The sequence below is a fragment of the Clarias gariepinus genome, chromosome 16 (assembly GCF_024256425.1).
Source record: "Clarias gariepinus isolate MV-2021 ecotype Netherlands chromosome 16, CGAR_prim_01v2, whole genome shotgun sequence".
Lineage (NCBI taxonomy): Eukaryota > Metazoa > Chordata > Actinopteri > Siluriformes > Clariidae > Clarias > Clarias gariepinus.
The window spans coordinates 16,366,263-16,385,896 of NC_071115.1; the positions used below are offsets into that span (position 1 = coordinate 16,366,263).

A 19,634-nucleotide genomic window follows, 5' to 3' on the forward strand; every position below is an offset into this window, starting at 1 on the left:
GCCAATTGTCTAAGGAAATAAGCCAATTGTCTGACCTGAAATAACAGCAAATCTACATTAGTCAACTGTATTGTGCAAATATGTAACTGTAACACAAGTAATAGTCTAGATTCCCCCTATTACAGAGTATTGATGCCTCAGGGTAAGAAGGAAACTGCATGAATCCAGCCTTGGAAGGTAGTGTTATGATCTGGGGTGGCTTAAAGTGGCCAGGTATAGACTTAGCAACATTATGTGGCAATAAGAATTAGTCAGCTGACAACCTGAATCTACTGCATTACAAGGTTATCACATCAAAATCATTCTTTCTTCTCTGGTGGCACAGATATATTTCAGGACTCTTATTGTGAAAGGGTGGTTCAGGGAGCATGAGGCATTTTAATGAACCTTTTCACATATGAATTGGCCCCCACACTGCATGCCGTAATTAAAGCTAAAGGCAACAAAAGGACCAAAAATGAGTGGTGGGCTTTTTCTTTTCTATGGCCAAGCAGTGTGTATTCCAAGTATTCGGACAGTAAAATATTATTTTATTTTTTCCAATACACACTAGTGCAGTGTGATCAAAGTGTATAAGTAGACTTTCAGCTTTAATTCAAGGTGTGTAACAAAATATTGCAGTAATGTTTTAACAATTATAACTATTTTAACTGAAAACATTTAGAGTCTTTTAAGGAAGACCTGTTAACATTCCCATTATTGGATTAGGAGGAGCTGCAGATAGAGGGTTATACATAGGATAGCAGTCCCTATGTGTAACCAAAGCTTTGCAGGCAGGCAACTCAGTAAAATAGTGTATTAAATCTACAGTAGTAAACATTATACAAGCCAGTTGTCAACAACACTACATTCATTAGTTACACATGAACTTTAGACCAGAGCAACCATACCCGGCACTGCTCAGCGAGGTAGCTTATCAAAGTGCCATCATAGTAAAACAAGTTCTGAAGACACATTCAGTCTACCACGACAAAAACGGTAGCCACATTACTAAACTTCTGACTGTTACAGTATATTGGACAGTTTTAGATAAAAGAAATAATAATTATAGCAACTAGTGCACATCTATGCTTTCTGAAAAAGTTACTGTGCACGTTTGGCCAATGCCACTGACGTGAAACAATGGACAGTGATCCCTATGTGTTGACAATTCTTCACAGGTGACACACACACGCTCAAAACAAAAAAAGTAATTTTACATCTATAGTGATGGTGTACAATGAAAAAATTAAGAAATTTTGTTCTTGATACTTGCCCTATGATTAAATTTTATATCTCATGTGTAAGGAAAAAAAATTGGCATGTTTCAGGGAGAAAAATATAAAATGTTTGTTATAAATCACTGTTTATATTATAAAAAATGTAACAGATTTTAAACATATTTGCCGCTGGCTGTAGAAGATGGTTGTGGATGGTGCTGTGCAATATAAATGCATAGATAGTGTTAATACTCAGTCACTTTGGTCTTTTTCTGTCATCATGTCTTGTGCAGGGATTGTACTTTGGTGTACTCTGTTGGGGGGAGAGGCGGAAGGTAAATTTTAAAAGGTATATCACTGTGATGCATTGGTGTGAAAATGTGAATAGACTCTGGAAAGATAAGCTACCTGGAAATGAAAGAGCTATTGAGAAACTGTGACCCAATAACATACAGGATGCATATCACACAGGAGGTCCAGACGGCCACCACGGCAAGACAGAAGAGAACACAACACAAGATTACTCCTCCGACTGTCAGCAGGAAAACTGTATGGGAAATATAGTACAACGTAATGTGTGTAGTATCTGAGAATAAATTCAGCGAAATGAGATGCTATCTACTGATAAAATTTGCCTTCTTGGTTTCATTCCTTACTTTCCACAAACATGCAATATGCGGTAACAGTGATGAACATAAGCGCGGCATACGCCAGAAAAAGCCCAACAGGTACTGAGGCTGTTACACCAAATACAAGCAGAACCAGTGCGATGAAAGGGTGGTCGCTCAGATGTTTTTTCACCTTGCTATTCAAGAGCTCTGCGATCTGGAGGAAAGAGAAAACACTCAGATCATTCAACAGTAGTGGATATTGGACAAGTCTTCTGTACATACAGTATAATGCTTTATAATGGCTCAGTGGTTGAGGTTCTGTGATAGTGACTGAATAGCTCAAAGTAAGTTCGAAATCTCAGCTTTTAAGGGGCATGCTGGGCGCTTTCAGGAAAAGAATTACCTGGAAACTATTTGCTTTTGCTTTTTTTTTTTACCCCCAAAGAGCATTCAAATCAAACTGGGACTTGGATGAAGTTTTTTGTAAACATATACAGTGCATCCGGAAAGTATTCACAGCGCATCACTTTTTCCACATTTTGTTATGTCACAGCCTTATTCAAAAATGGATTAAATATTTTCTTTTTTCAGAATTTGACACACAACACCCCATGATAACAAAATGAAAAAAGTTTACTTGAGATTTTTGCAAATTTATAAAACTAAAAAAAAATTGAGAAAGCACATGTATCTAAGTATTCACAGCCTTTGCAAAATTGAGCTTAGGCGCATCCAGTTTCCCCTGATCATCCTTGGGATGTTTCTGCAGCTTAATTGGAGTCCACTTGTGTTAAATTCAGTTGATTGGACATGATTTGGAAAGGCACACACACCTGTCTATATAAGGTCCCACAGTTGACAGTTCATGTCAGAGCACAAACCAAGCATGAAGTCAAAGTAATTGTTTCAAGGCACAAATCTGGGGAAGGTTACATAAAAATTTCTGCCACTTTGAAGGTCCCAATAAGCACAGTGGCCTCCATCATCCATAAGTGAAAGAAGTTCGAAACGACCAGGACTCTTCCTAGAGCTGGCCGGCCATCTAAACTGGGCGATCAGGAAAGAAGGGCCTTGGTCAGGCAGGTGACCAAGAACCCGATGGTCACTCTGTCAGAGCTCCAGAGATCCACTGTGAAGAGAAAAGAACCTTCCGGAAGGACAACCATCTCTGCAGCAATCCACCAATCAGGCCTATATGGTAGAGTCTCATCAGACCTGAGAATTTTGTTTCTCATGGTTTGGGAGTGCTTTAGGTGCCTTTTGGCAAACTCCAGGCGGGCTGACCTGTGCTTTTTTACTAAGGAGTGGCTTCCATCTGGTCACTATACCAAGTACAATGCGGGGTACTTGGGAGCCAGTCTATCACAGGACAACCTTACACAACCACACACACACTATGGCAATTTAGGACCGCAGCACCCAGAGTAAACCCACCAAGCACAGAGAAAACATGCAAACTCCATGCACACAGAGTCGGGGCCGGAATCAAACCTGGACCCTGAAAATGCGAGGCCACAGTGCTAACCACTCACTAAGCCTCAGTGCTGCTGTATGTTCAGTATGTATGTATGTATGTATGCATATGTATGTATAAAATGCCACCTGGGGGTTCCACCTGAAGTTCTCCATTAATTCCCAAATTTGCCTGGAGTGTCTTCAGCAGCTACACCTCATCTCCTCTGGAAATATTTGAAAAGGAGTTTACAGTTGGACAATTTACACCGAAAACTTGTAAAACTAAAATGTTGAGTATAATACATGTAGATGGCAGAGTTTATTAGTGGACAGTATGGTATAGAAACCTCAGCTCCCTCTGAAAAGGAGGAAGCACTTATTTAAAAGCGGGAACACTTTTCTAGCTGTCTTAATCAAATAAAAAATATATTTAATAAAGGTATTCCGTCAGTTTAATAAATACCACTAGTCCTTAGTCATTATTTCGACATGACTAACAAAATTAATAAATTCTGCAGCAGCTGCGGCTAGGTTTAATTTTAGCACGACTGTTGAGTCTTCTCTAACTTTAACTGCGCCCTCGAGATTACACACACATACACACACACAAAGCCAAGAGAGAAACAATAATTATCAGTCTAGTCAAAGTAAACGGAATGTAAAGCAGAGTATTTTACAGGGATTACAGATACCTGCTCCTCCGACATACACGTGAAATGCATTTATTTAACCCCCATAACCCCCTAAAAATGTCAGGGAGTTTAAACAAGGTTGCCAGATGTTCAAAAATAAGAATTTAATCTTATGCGAACCCGTATTCAGACTAATGCCGGGACCATAAAGCCTTTTGTCGATTTGACGTTAAAAATAAAAAATAATAAAAAATAATAAAGAAAAGCTACGAAACTGTATATAATTTCTAAATAATCCTATAACAAATTGATTCCGCTATGTTTCCTCAATACAAATAGTATCACACAGCTTTAAATTAAGTTACTCATTAGTCATTTAAGAGCTATTTATTTATTTGTTTATTCATTTTTTATGTAAATAAAAACACTTATACGTTTAGATAATGGTGCTTGGACAGACGTTTGATCTGAATAGAAAAAATCCTGAGTTGTCTGTTTCATAGCTCTCGTTTGTGATTTTGACGACTTCTCAACTGTCCAATCAGCGGGCCGCTTTTAAAAAAGTACTGGCCAATTAAAGCGCAGGAGGCGGGTTCGGTAACACTACGGGTGGGGAAAAAAACAAGCTCAAGCTGACGTGTAAGGTGGAGGCTGTGGATAATGTTTAACAAAAGGCACAACCTAGAGGGCAATCATGAATTCTATATCAGAAACAAAAAACATGAAAATGGTTTACAATGATTACCAGTGTCCTAGATTTAAATTGATCATCCATCAGAAATAGATAAAAACAATAAGTATACAACAGTTTATGGACTAATGTATTTGGCCAACTCTGCAATTACTTTGTATCCAAACACATGTAATTCAATATGAGGTTGGTCCCCTTAGCAGTTTAAACAGCTTCCACTCTAAGGCTGTCCAAAGGACAGTGTTTTTTGGAGTGTTTCTGTGGGAATTTGTAAATTTATTCATCCTGTAGAGCATTTCTGAGGTCAGTCACTAATATAGGCCTGGCTTGCAGTCTCCATTCCAGTTCATCCCAAAGGTGCTAGATGGGGTTGAGGTCAGGGTTCTGTGGGGGCCAGTCAAGTTCTTCCGTATTGAAATCATCAAAAAAAATCTTTTTAGTCCTTGCTTTGTGCACTTGGGCACAGTCATGTTGGAATAGAAATAACTGCCACAAAGTTGGAGCATGGCATTCTCCAAGATTGTCCTTCACTGGAGATAAGAGGCCTGATTAAAACATCTAAATTTGATAAGTAACCAGTGTGGCCAAATACTTTTGTCTATATAGTGTATATAGCAAAATATATTAATCTATTAAGATGCCGCAAGGTGGAATATCCATCCTGCTACACTTAGGACATATCAGTCAAACCAAGTTGCACAAACTAGATAACCAATATTCACCCTTAGATGAACTGGTTGTATTTAAAAAAAAATTTTTTTTTTTACATATAGTCAAATAGACACAAATTGTTGATTTACAAGGCCTGGATAGTGATGAATTAAAAACAAACTTTAAAAGAAAACATTTGATTTTTTGTAAGTTTATTTATTTTGTAGTTTCACAATTGTATGTATTAAATCAAATTGAGGGAGTATTGAACAAATTAAAAAGTAATGTAACCATGGTGATTGTTTTTAAAATAGTATCAATATTATAAGTATACTATAAGTATATTAAGTAATACAGTATAGTAATAGTACTGTATATACATGCTAATAGTATAGTATTTTTAATTGTACATTATTATTAACTATTAATTACATTGTTAAAGTAAAAACTCTGGCAACCTCCAAATTTGGCTCTGCAAGAGTCAAGCCATTTCCGGTGTTTTGGCGTACATGTGACTCAGTGCTCCTGTGATTCTTCGGTGCATGAAGGAAAAATGTGTAACTATGAAGAATATGTTTTAACTCTGACTATGTCAACGGGCACAATTAAGATATATAATACTACTACATACCGCATGCCCCTCATATAAACATACATACAGATAGATAGATAGATAGATAGATAGATAGATAGATTACTTTATTAACCCCAAATGGGAATTATAATAAAAGAAATTATAATTAAAATGTAAATTTATAAAAACAATAAGAATATAGAATAATAAAATATGTAATAAAATAATATAAAATAACAAAGTGTTTTTACTTTTATTTTCATTTAATAATAATAATAATAATAATAATAATAACTATTATTACCAGTATTAGTAGTGGTACTACTGGTACTAGATGATCATTGCTGTGGATATAACAACTTATTTTATTAATTTGTTTGTTTTAAATGACACTACACAGCCTTGGTGAACGCTGGTTTGGAAAATCAGGTCGCGCGCGCTGTCGGGGCGTGACGTCACCACGCGATGGTGTGGTCAGCTGCTGTGAGACGAGCCCACGGGAGGAAAAGCAGATTCCACGTAAGAAGCCCAAACGGCGGTCACTTCCAGGCAGAGACTGTGGAGCTTTTGTGATTTTACTGTTCCACGTTGACACCCACAGAGATATCGGAGCTGCTGGTCTCGGATACTGTAACACAGGACACACTTTTGTTTTGCGTCAGGAAGGGAAAGAAAATGGAGCTGGAGGACGGAGTGGTGTACCAGGACGACCCGGGCACGTCGGCGATCATGTCGGAGCGCGTGTCGGGCCTGGCCAGCTCCATCTACCGCGAGTTCGAGCGTCTCATCGGCAAATACGACGAGGACGTGGTGAAGGACCTGATGCCGCTTGTCGTGGCCGTGCTCGAGAACCTGGACTCGGTGTTCGCTGAGAACCAGGAGCACGAAGTGGAACTGGAACTGCTGAAAGAGGACAACGAGCAGCTCATCACGCAGTACGAGCGCGAGAAGGCGCTCAGGAAGCACGCCGAGGAGGTGAGCGCGCTGCTCCCTATAACGCGGGGATGATGCTTTGTTCTGTTGCTGCACATCTGCTGCTCGCTCTGTGCACGTGCGTGTGTGTGTGTGCGCGCGCGTGCGTCTGTGTGTGTTTATTGAGCTTTAGTCAACAAAAACCCTAGTGATACCCCAGACTCCCAACCCCTTATTAATGGGAATGCACGCAGGCCTCTCAGAGAACGGAAGTTGGACGCTTTCCCCCCAGAATACGTGCTTTGTTTACATGCTGTTTTCCTGCACTCTCCATCCCCGCGCTGCACATGGAGTACAGGCACCACCGATGTCTTATTAGGGCAGTGGTCTAGGGATCGACTAGCAACACTGAGAACGTGGCGACAGACAGCTGTTACTATTTTGACATTAAATCTAGATTGTGTTCCTTATGCTGTCAGACAGCACAGAGAGAGAGAGAGAGGGGTTCTCTGAGTGGCTGAGCTGGGTCTGGTTAGGCCACGTAAACATTCTGGAAAGCATCACTATATCTGCTGTTGCTTACAATTTTTACTAATTATTGATCAAAATATTAACAGATCAAAATAGATCTTTAGTAAAGGGAGTCTAAAGCAGGAGAATACAACCAACTATAAATATGAATATGACAGGTTGAACTGCTTGTTCTTGTTTTAAAATTTACTTTACTACTTTTGACTAATGCCACAGACTCAGTAGATTAGTTAAAAGCCATACTTCTCTGACTGTACATCTTAAAATGTTTACTTCTCATTACTGGTTATTTATAGCTATTATTATATACCTATAGCTGGTTATTATATAGCTTATAAGTAAGCTTTGTTGCTTTGCATCTCCTGGGTCAAGGGTTCAATTCCCTCCTCGGGTATTGTGTGCATGTTCTACCTGTGCTTAGTGGGTTTCCTCCGGGTCCAAAGACATGCATAGTAGGCTAATCGCCGTTCCCAAATTGCCCACGCTGTGGGTGTGTTAGAGTGTAAGAGTGTGTGTGTGTGCATTGTGATGGATTAGCACCCTGTCCAAAGTGTACCTGGCCTCGTACCCTAAGACTCCTGGGATAGGAGTTTGCATGTCATCCCTGTGCTTGGTAGGGTTCCTCTGGGTGCTCCGGTTTCCTCCCACAGTCCAAAGACTGTGGTTTGTGTGTGTGGGTGTCCTGTGATGGATTGGTACCCCGCCTCATCAGGGTGCGCCCTGCCCCAAGGTTCCTGGGATGGGCTTTATGTACAGGATAAGCGGTATAGAGGGTAAATTAATAAATTTCAGTAACCTACAGGATAAATGAAACGATACCCTTTCTTCAGCAAAATAATAGATATAAAGGAATGCGATTGAATAAACCACAAAAAAACAGAGAAACCTGTTACACAAGCTAAGTTAGTTTAAGTTTGACAACTGGAGTCACTAAACTACTTTTAATATGTTTATCTGCTGCAGAAATAGGAACAGAAAAATTACTGGAGCAGATTTTTTCAACTGTTCTTTTTGGTTCATCTACTTTTGATTGATGACAACTGGTCGAAAGAGTTCCAACACCCACACTGGTTAGTTTGGGCATGCACTCTTTTTCATATTTGGATTTTGAGCAGCTGTTAGTACAATGTTTAAAATAACCTCTAATGTCTCTATGGCTCTCTAGGTAAGTAAAAAAATAATCAGTTGTAAATGATACAGCTAATCCTACTTTCAGTCCTAATCCGAATACAGCTTAAATTTCAGCATTTAGGTTTTCAAGCATTGGCAGGGCATGTGTGGGTATTTTGAGGCAGTGGTTTCAGTGGAAACAATTAAAGGGAAGTAGTATTTAAAGTGAGTGTCAGAACATCTGGCTTTATCAACACCAAAATCACCGAGTATACCATTAAAGGGGAACAATCATATTTGGCTATTAATTTGAATAGTGGAAATTGCTTAAAAATCTGGAGCTTTAATAATTTTAATAATTCCAACCAAACTCTAGATAATCCCTGGACAGGAACATTAACTCATTCATTCATGAGTAGCCTTTAATGCTGTTTAGGATTAATGTGGATTTAATTTCATGGAAATTCACTTTCACTTTCTTTCAGCTGTGTACAATCATTACTTCCCTAGCTCGACAGAATTAGTATCAAGGTGTCTGCCCAATTTGCAAAAAAAAAAAAAAAAAAAAATTAAAATTATGCAATTCTGCACAAGTAACTCACAGGCAATAATAATACAAAACTACACACAGTACACACAGTGTAAGCTAAAGTCTGTCTATAGGTGAGCATCATGATCATATTAAATTATTAAAACAATAGTACTAAATAAAACAATGTGGTTGCAAATAGTAATGAAACCAAAACTGGCCAAAAATTTGCACATTCTAATATTTCATTGGACCACATATAGCTTTGATTACACTGTGTATTCACCATGGTGTTGTTTCAACACTATTATGCCCACAACAGTTATCTGCATCCGAATTTTCATTAATTTTTGGCTGAAATCTTGTACTGTTGATGAGAGTTAAACACTCCATACAGTCTTCTCTGGCACATCCCAAATACTTTCAGTGGGCTTTCAGTGGTGGTCAAGCGATGAGTGAAAAGGATTCCTCATCTCGCAGAACCACTGTTTTAGAGTCTTGGAAAGTGTGCCATCAGGGAAGACAACTCTGCTGATGTTATAATCTGGTCATTCAGTAGATTCAGGTCATCATCTGACTTCACTTTATTGCCACATAACATTAGTGAAAAATGTGACTTTTTCTGCAAAAGCCCGAGTCTGATTGTCAGGTACCTACAGATAAAAACTCAACGCAAGACTCTGTAGAGCAGTTATTAAAGACTAGTATAGCCACACAACTTTACAGCACATTTTCAAGTTGTAAGCAGTTTGTTTATGTGTATAAGGACTTCTAAAACTAAATGACATAGATTTCTATTAAGGTTATGCAACCAGCACTTGCTATTGAAGTAAAATTATACTTAACACAATACAAGAGTATTGATGGTTATAAATGACAATATAGTAAACAAGACCTATCTTAATTAGACTCCAATTAAGCTTTCCATAGCTTTCATCCAATTTTAACGTATGGTGAATAGCATCACTATAGATAAACTTTACAGTTTGAAATGGTTGCTTCCTACATAGATTTAATGTTAAAGTAAGTAATAAATGCATGAGCCCTCCTAAGAGAAAAAAAGTTGATATAAATCATAGATGGCATATTATATCTTAGATTTCATTTTGTGTGCCTTTTTTGTCCTAAAAAGAGGCAAAACTGTGTGAATTGTTCCAATGTATGAATGCCCCACATGGCCACTGGACACTCTTATTTATTCTGGTACTTTATTTTTTAAATAATGCGAGACAAATTTATTTGTATTTTATTAGTATTTTCACTTGTAACAATAAACTGATAAATAAAGTTCACAAAATCAATGGTCGACGTTAGGCTTATTATTTATTAGCAAGGTATAATAATAAGCAACAACAACAACAATAACAAAAATAATAATAAATTTGAGAAGAAATGAGAAACTAGTTATTAGAATTTAGTTAGTAGAATTGCTGCCATCTGAAACATATTATTCTGTGCAGTAATTATATAAATATATATATATATATATATATATATATATATATATATATATATATATATTTTTTTTTTTTTTTTTGAGTATTTGCCTGAGGGCACTGGTGGCTCAGTTGTAGGTGTTTTGCCTGCCATGCGGAAGGCCCGGGTTCGATTCCCAGCCAGTGCCCAAACCCCCCACCCACATCCAGTCCCAACCCCGGATAAAATAGGAGGGTTGCATCATGAAGGGCATCCGGCGTAAAACTTGTGCCAAGTTGTTGTGCGGACTGGGTATTCCGCTGTGGCGACCCCTTGCCGGGAGCAGCCGAAAGACTAACAACAACATTTTGAGTATTTGCTTATTTAAATAAAAAAATGCTGACTTTTGTTTTGGCCAGGCCTTATATCATTTATTCATTCATTTATTTATTTATCTTCAGCAATCATTTATCTTGGTTAGGGTGACAGTGCATCTGCATTGTAATACAGTATATAGCTTGAACACATTTTAATTGCTTGTACTTTATGGAGTTAGTCACTGTTCGTCTTTCTAGTAGAGTTCTTGGTTTGATTTTGTTAGCAGGTGTGTTTTAGAGAGGAGCTCCTGTAAGGAGATTACTGATCTATATTTATGAATCAGTATTCCAAATGTTTCTTTTTGACTGGCTGGTTTAACTAGAGGTTTTTGCTAAGTTGGGTTAGGGTTGGGCAGGGCATCGATATCATATGCCTACTGCAATAAATTACAGTGACTTTTTCAGATTGATCAGATTTCATCCTTTATGTCTTGCTAAATATTTATTTTGGCTGACATTAAATAAAACCTTAAATCTTTTTTGTTTTAAATTTATGAAAGTGGTAGTGCTAGTTTTTTCATTTTCCAAATTTCCCATAAGTCAGTGAGAAGCTTTTTATAGAAGTGATGAGGTCACTGCTGTATAATTAGGAACATGGTGTAACTTACATCCTTTAGTGAGTTTATAGTAGGATATGTTGCCAAGTTTGAGCTTTATTTTGTTGGCTGCGTAAAGTAGAAATAGTTTTTATCCTTTTATTTCCTAAGAGTGCCACATGGTCCAGGTTCGTTTTTGGAGAGCCCAGGCTAACGTGGCCACGGTGTTCTGTACATAAGCAGCTTAAGTGACTCAGCAATCTGAAGGTATTTACTAGGTCACTCCTTTCAAGTTCACTCATTCACAGTCCTCGCAGTCTCTCCAGAACTCCCAATAGAGCAGAAGCAGGAATTCTGGAGTTTGGCATGACAGTTAATGATTTAGATCTTAGCTTAGTCCTATAAAAATATTAAAACAAGGACAATTGTGTGATTTTATGGAGGCATGTTGGTGAACAAGAGTTAGGCTTAAACAAATACCATCCATAGAATGAAAAAAGGATAAATGCTTAAATATCCTGAAAAGGCAAACAGAAAAATACCCTAACACATACCATAAAATAACACAACACACAGTATACATAAATAAACATCAAGTGTCAATTGTTTCACCAACTAGATCTTTAACTGTAGTATGCAATATGTAGTGTAGTGGTGGCTCAAGTAGTGCTCCAGTGAATTCAGTTAGCCACAGGTGGGCTCCAGGCAAATTGTCTTTGCGAGGATGACTGATGGGGTAGGATGCAGCAGAGCTCAATTAAAAGTGTCATAACAAAGGGTTTGAATAATTATGTAAATGCGATTTTATCTTTTTTATAAAAAAAAAACAAAACGTTAAAGTTTTTCTTTGGCCCTGCATGCCAATACATTGCCAAGAATGAGGATGATATTTTGGTTATTATTTATTCGGTGATAATGTAAACATTTTCCGGCAAATGTTTTAAATCCATTGACAGTGAGGCAACAACATGAAGCCACTAAAGTACAAAAACTAGTGGAATTCCATTAAATTGCACTAATTCTAAAATTAAAGGGGATATTGCCCATTTGCTGTGAAGATAAAAATATAATATAATACAATAAACATGATTAAAATATAAATAATACAATAAACATGATTAAATTCATTGTATATGAGATTTGGTGAATGCAAATGTGAACATATTTATTGGTGTAGAAATGTATAAAATTGAAACATGTGAAGGACACAAAGCACATACAGTACGTTGCCTTTAATGATCTTCAGATAATTCTGCACATTGGGAATGTGGAACCACTTAAAAATAGGACATTTAATAATCACTCTTACTAGTGGCCTAAAAAAGATATTTTAGAACTGCTTAGTCTCTATTGAGACTTTAGAAAATTACATGGCTGTCACATGGAAACCATTTGGAAATCATAGCAACAAAAGCTAGTGGTTAACAGTCACAACCTGGCTTGCTTATAATTAGGATAAAAGAATAGTGTTATATTTTTTTGGAAATTAAGTGTTGAGCTTCCGTGAGCTTAAAGAAACCTCCAACACTTTAAGAGCTTCAAATCTAAGGTACACAGTTTGATTAAATTTAAAAACTGATGTTTATTATTTCATTTATCATAAGCAGCTATATTACTTACAGGTTTTGAATGACTAAAAACTTTCTAAAAATGTATTCTAAGGGAAGCCATCTCTCATACAAAGCAATCTTTTTTCCCCTGCTGAATTTCTGTTCCACACTCCAGTCCAGTAGTTCACCAAACGCTTGTAAACTCAATATATAAAGAAGTGATACTCTCCCAAAATATGTGTTTTTAGAAGATGGAAGCTTTTTCTATTTTCTGCTAAAGCTGTAGTATATTTTTCAAGTAATTCATCATTTTACAGATTTAGCATTTGCCGGTTTACCTAAACACTATAAAAAGTATGACAATCAAATCATAAAAAAACTTCCATTTTCTTGAGACCAATGCCATTGTCTAACAAGTTGTTGTAAACAGAGCAACAGGAGCTTAAAAGGAGCAATAACTTATTTTCTCCCTTAACATTTTTCAGTGATAATCAGACATGTATTAATGAAACTCCAGAAGGTCAAGAACTTTATGCTGCTTTATGCAGTGCAGTTAGAGGTAATGGTCAACGACAGGCTTGGTTTTTGAACATGAATCTGTTTGAGCAGATAGGGAGGTGAGACATATGGTCAGGATTAAAGACTCATTTGCACACATAATGCTCATTTGCACACTCCTGGACATTTTCATTCATCCCATTTTTTATTTACATTTTAATTTATTTTGTCTTGTACAGAAAGGTTTTATATTTCTTATATATTTTTGAATTTTTTTATTTTTTTGTTCTACTTTCTTATAGTTAAGCTATTTATTTATTTCTTGCTTCTTTTCTATTTCTCTTTCTTATTTCTTGTTAATTGTTTAAAAAAATTTTAATTTCACAGGCGGTCGTATAAGCATTTCACTGCGTATCGTACTGCGTATGACTGTGTATGTGACAAATAAAATTTGAATTTGAATTTGAAGCACGGCTGCAGTGTCTTTAAGACGTTGGTGAATAAAGATCATTCTTGTGAACATTAAGCGAACAGAAGAGACGCATCTGTGTGTGGGAACTGTACAAATAATCATTCACAAATCCCATTTGCGCATTATAGAACCTCTCCTGCGTGTTATTGCTACATCCCCCATATAGTCCTGACCTCACTTCAAGCCATTTCCACATGTTTGGGCCATTTAAGGAGTTCCTGAGAGATCAGAGGTTTAGATGTGAAGCAGGCTGTCTGATCAAACTTTCTACCTTATTGGTATCGAAACACTAGTAAAACACTCGGATAGGTGCAATAGTAGAGCAGTGGATTATATAGAGAAATAAATGTGTTTAACTCTTATAACTGTTCTCCTATTCTAAATAGTCAAAAGTCCTGTTTTGGCTTGAACGGCACACATATAAATATTGACAGGCAAGTAATTCAGGGGAGATTTTTTTCTTTCTCATAGTGGTACCTTTAATGTCCCATGAAACACTCTAGACTTGATGCTTACTTTAAACTCAAATTTTCAAAAAAATTTACATGATCATGTTTTGACTATTAGTGTCAATAAAGTGTTAATATTATTATTGATATATTTTTGTTTTTTTTTATTAAACAGTTTTGCAAATAGACTGATAGTAACATCTGGTCTGTATGATTTTTCTTATGATTGTACTGTATCTTAAAGTGAACGTGAATATATAGTGACAAGAACCTTCTGCTTGCATCACTTCAGCTCTTAGGGCGGTAGAGCGGTTTGTAGTGTTCGCTGTGTGATAAGTGATAAGTGTCAGAGAGAACGCAGCTCCCTGCCTCCCTGCAGTCTCGCTGAGTCCAAGTCTCTGGAAGCACTAAATCTGGGAGAGCCTCTTCACAGTGAGACACTCTGGGATGTCACTGCTTCCTGATCACATGATCCTTTGTTGTGATGGGCAGAGCTGAGAACCTCTTGGTGTTAGGCCAAAAGGATTCTCGTAGTGACCAAGTTCATGGAATACACTTTTTTTTCCCATCTTGAACTAAATAATAATGGCTTTGTGTTGCGAGCAGTTTGGACTCTACATTTAGATTTTGGTATGTCTGTTGGCCCTTATTTGGAGAAATAGCTAGAGCTAGAGCTGTGAAAAGTTTCCCGCTTTGTATGTCAAATATAGCAAAATTCCTAAAAGTTCTTGATTTGATTTTAAATAAACTTGTTAATATAACTTTTTAAACCTGTACAGATTCCCTGTGTCTAAAGCGATCCTCAGCAACATGCTGTCTGTTTCTTTTAAACCAAATGAATGTAGAAATCTTTCAGCACTTTACAAAGTTGGACTGTGTTGACTCAGATCACAACACAGCGCACACATTTGAGCATCCTGTACTGTTTGGTATGCACCCCTACTTGTATTTTTAAGAATAAAATGATAATCGAGACCTAAAGTAAGCTGTACACATAGGAGAAGAACACGTGGTCAGCATATCCCTTAAACAGTAAAGAATTTCTCTTTACCAACGAGACAGTACTATAGTACTATATACAGTACTGTGCAAAAGTCTTAGGCACCTTATTATATGCTGTACCAATTTTGTTATAAATGTTTATCATGTCTGCATAATTATGTACAAAATCATTCAGCATTCCCTGGTATATAATAAATAAATGACATTACAGAAGAATATTTACATGGCTGTAAAGGAAAAAAATTGTACAGTACAAGACAGACCAGTTTTGAGATGGAAACAAAAAACCTAATGTACGCTCCTGGGATTTGCATAAAAATAGAAAAAAGCGAGTGTGACAAAGTTACCAAAAGAACTCATATTCTCCAGCAAGCTCAGTAAAACCTAACAGCTGTTTTCTTATAAAGCCGCACAAATCCGTGTCTAAAACTCCTGATTTAAGCAGAGTTTGCACTCCAAATATTGATTGTTTATTTTATTACTCTTTATTGCTCTTTATTGCTTTTTATAGAAATGTTTTCAAAAGCATCTTTTGCTTATGCCATATTTTTGTATGTGCCCAAGACTTTTGCACAGTACTATAAGTAAAATAGTTGTTAGGTTTTACTGAGCTTGCTGGAGAATATGAGATCTTCTGGTAACTTTGTCGCATTTGCTTCTTTTTATTTTTATGAAATCCCAGGAAAATACATTACATTAGGTTTTTTGTTTTCATCTGAAAACTGGTCTGTCTTGTTCTATATTTATTTTTTCTTTATAGCCTCACATATTACTGAGACCATTGCAAATGGTAATATTACAGGGATAACTATATGTACATCAATTATTTAAATATAGTATTGTGATACGAATATAGTAAAAAAAAGGTTATAAAAATTATATTTAACCTGATCTTTATGATTGTGTTCTCCATGAGCAGAAGTTCATTGAGTTTGAGGACTCACAGGAGCAGGAGAAGAAGGACCTGCAGAACAATGTGGAGAGAATGAACTCACATTCACGCCAGCTGGAGCTGAAACTCAAGAACTTTGCTGATCAGAGTAAGAAGTCTCTCTCAGTCTGTTTCATACAGTTACATACAGTTCTTCCCTTTTCTGCTGTGCATGGTAATAGAGCAATGCAATATTTATGTCATTTTTGTTTTTGTTGTCACTTATGTACTTGTTGTTACTGAATGTTACTCAAAATCAGCTGTTTTGTGTTTAATTTTCCTTCCTATACTTCCTGTTAGATACTTTATTTTTAAGTTGATATAAAATAATTGTTAGCCATTTCATAACCATATGTTTATTATATAAGCCACTAAGCATGGTGGCTTAGTTGTTAGCACTGTCGCTTTGCACCTCCAGCGTCCGGGTTTGATTCGGGTTTCCTCTGGGTACTCGGTTTCCTCACGCAGTAGAAAGACATGCAGTTTAAGCTAATTGGCGTTCCCAAATTGCCCAGAGTGTGTGAATGACTTTTGTGCTGGCAGGTAATGCCGTTCCGCCCCGTTGACTACCATGCATGCATATTTTAGACACGTGGGTAACACTGGTCCTCTTAAGTAACTGCCACAGAAACAACAGATATACCTCCAGGGTGGGAAATATTTGTCGGTCGATGTGAATGGACCAAAATACTAAAAGAAAAACATTCTTTTGTATGGGGTGAATTAAATTAAATGATGAAAATATTGCCAGTTATGACACGTTATACAGCAGTGCAATCTAACTGGTTGTAATCAGTTAATAAATCTTCTCTAAAATTATTGACAAAGTAAATCCTTCTGCATGGATCCATATATTAAACATTCCTGCAACGAGTTTCCAGTGCCTGAACTTTGTAACAGTCAGAGCTTTTAAATTATTAAATCTTCATGTCAGAGGACTGTCTGGTGTCACATGACAGTGTGTGGTTTATTGCCATGAACAATATAGGACAGAGAACAAAAACAGGGTGGTGAAGGATTGATTGTTTATTGCCGCTATTACATATTGTAAGTGATTTAAAAAAATGAACATGTCTCTCAAAAATTCTGCAAATGTCATGTTGAATACTGTTGTCAAATTGTTGAAAGAGAAAGTAAAAAACTTTTGGTTATGCTATAACAGGCACATAATCGAGTGTGTGGTGTAGACACAGAATTATAATTAATCATCCATACCATTAACAACACTGCACAGGGGAATTGACAAATATTTTTTATCAATTATATACCAATAAACTCGTGACAGGATCATGGGCCCCCAAGGCTTATCTATAAACTTTGGGACTGAAGGCCCGTCTGTCTGATCCGATCCAACAGAAAAGACAACGTGGCAAAATTGTTGAAAAACGTCAATGCAACACCTTCAAACAGGAATGTATCAAAATACTCAGTGCATCACAGCCTGCTGCGTGTGGGGCTTAGAAAGCAAAGTCTTTAAGGTTGTTGATCTGGCCTTCAAATTCCCAAAATCTTACTCTGATTGGGCGTCCATGGGATGTGTTGGACAAACAAGTTTAATCCATGGAGGCCCCACAATCCAACTTCCATGACTTAAGCCCTATTCGCACAGGGTAAGTATTATCTGGGGACCTCTAGTCATTCGTAATGATTGCGGAGGTTGTTTGTGATCTTAATCCTGTGTGAATCGGTCATGTCTGTAATTTGTAAAGTCAAAATTCTCCTGCTAATGACCTACTATATGTCGCCGAACAGCAAGGTCCTGTGATAACAGGATTTGGCCATATATATATATACGTAGAACGGAGGCTGTGTTGAAGTGCTTTGATAGTATTTTGGGTGCTATTATCTAGGTCCCCAGGCAGGCATGGGGACTGCGAATAGGACAGTAAGGGGTCTGCTTCTAACAACCTAGTACCAGAAACCACAATACACCTTTAAAAGTCATGTGGAGTCATGCCTCGAGGGATCAGAGCTGTTTTGATGGCAAGGGGAACCTTAAGTCTAAATGGTTTCAGTGTTAAATGTTATGGCTTATCGGTATATTTTCCCAGAACAACACACCCCATCGTGTTTTATTCTTTACTTATAATTTTGCTCAGTTAATTTAGGAATTGGCACTAACTTGAAGCTAAGTAATCATTGATTAATTGCTCAGTCATTGATCTTCTAAAATTTTATCTTGATTACCTTTATTCCACCTTTTCTTCGGACTGCTTCTGCACCCAGTGCTTTTGACAAAATGATACTGCTTCAACTGTAGTATGTTTGCATAGATCCCATTAATGGTGTTAAAATGATTGAAGCATCCCATGACCTTCATTTGTTAATGTCATTTTTTTAACCCCTTACTTTTGTCACCGAAACATACGATTAAACGTTCACCGGTTGCGACACTTCTCACTTAGCAATCAAACATTTTTTTGTAGAAATGCATCTCTAGTCATTATTTCCAAATATCATTTTTGTTGATATGAGGCTATGCCATTAAAGTGTTTATAGTATGCACCTGTATTATTTCGGTCACTGTTTTTTCGTTCCATTCATTCCATTATAAATTTACAACTTCCCATAAAGGTATTCTGCAGCTAATCTAGGCTGTGACCTCATTTTAGTCACACCATCCTCCACACGGGCTCATTAACGCTTACCACCTAGTGCACTAAGAAATCAGACAGCCATCATGTTACAGTAATTGAAAAACATTCATTTTTTTCCAAATAGTGTATTCATGCACCATAACACAGGTATAATATGTATTTATTTACAGGCTAAGCCTCATTCTGACAGCATTACAGAATACACACTGTGTTACCGATGCATTAAGCCCATGGGAAGCACTTTTGTTGAAGAGGGGCTTATTTGTGAATTACAAAGCTTTCATGTGTATCAAAGCAGACACCCATAGACTCTTTAATATTGTGCTCATATATGTAAAGTCCAGAACAGTAGCAATGTGCGGCAAACCCTGGTAATCGTTGAATGATTCACAAAATCTGTATGCTGTCTGTGAAATCGTTCACACTGAGTTCATAGTCCAGTTTAAGCACGACCAGAGCATTTACAGCATGCTTTAAAAGATATGAAAGATCCAGGAAGTTATTATGTATTATTCATTTTATGAATATCAAGCACCATGTATATATATTTGTAATTAACGGTGCTTCAGTTTGCAGTGTTATTGCTCTGAATGAATGCAGATTATGATATTTGTTTCGTTTTTAAAAAAGAAATAAAAAAATAGCAATATGTTAGAGTCCAAAAACCAACTTGATTGAGGTTTGAGTTGTTATGAAAGCTGCTTATAAATTCATCTGTTCATGCACCGGCTACACGAGCCCCTTCCGTACATCACATCCACACATCAAAGTCTGTCTCCTTCTGCTCCATCTTTCCTTATAGCCTCAGGGCTGTGCCACTTTGAGCTAAGAAGCTATAACACATCTGAAACGTAACATGTTCTTAAAATTACAAGGAATTACAAAGAATATCTTACTCTTGTCTAAACCCT

The 19,634-nt window shown here is 37.0% G+C and overlaps 2 protein-coding genes across 7 annotated transcripts in view; one reads left to right on the forward strand and one right to left on the reverse strand.

Moving 5' to 3' along the window:
• Positions 1–1,196: 1,196 nt before the first annotated feature.
• On the reverse strand, positions 1,197–4,017 carry LOC128544637 (lipid droplet assembly factor 1-A-like). The gene is made up of 5 exons (XM_053514876.1): positions 3,958–4,017; positions 3,413–3,489; positions 1,856–2,024; positions 1,608–1,746; positions 1,197–1,512 (listed from the first exon to the last, which is right to left on the reverse strand). Exons 2-5 carry the CDS (start codon positions 3,437–3,439, stop codon positions 1,452–1,454), a joined length of 396 nt encoding a protein of 131 aa, XP_053370851.1. The 5' UTR covers positions 3,440–3,489; positions 3,958–4,017; the 3' UTR covers positions 1,197–1,451.
• A 2,280-nt stretch (positions 4,018–6,297) lies between these two features.
• spag9a (sperm associated antigen 9a) overlaps positions 6,298–19,634 on the forward strand; it is a 42,954-nt gene continuing 29,617 nt past the window's right edge. For all 6 annotated transcript variants that reach the window (XM_053514685.1, XM_053514688.1, XM_053514687.1 and 3 more), the window contains exons 1-2: positions 6,298–6,788; positions 16,115–16,235. In XM_053514685.1, coding sequence (XP_053370660.1) covers positions 6,489–6,788; positions 16,115–16,235 — 421 coding nt within the window. In that variant the 5' untranslated portion in view covers positions 6,298–6,488. The remainder of the gene's footprint in view (positions 6,789–16,114; positions 16,236–19,634) is intronic.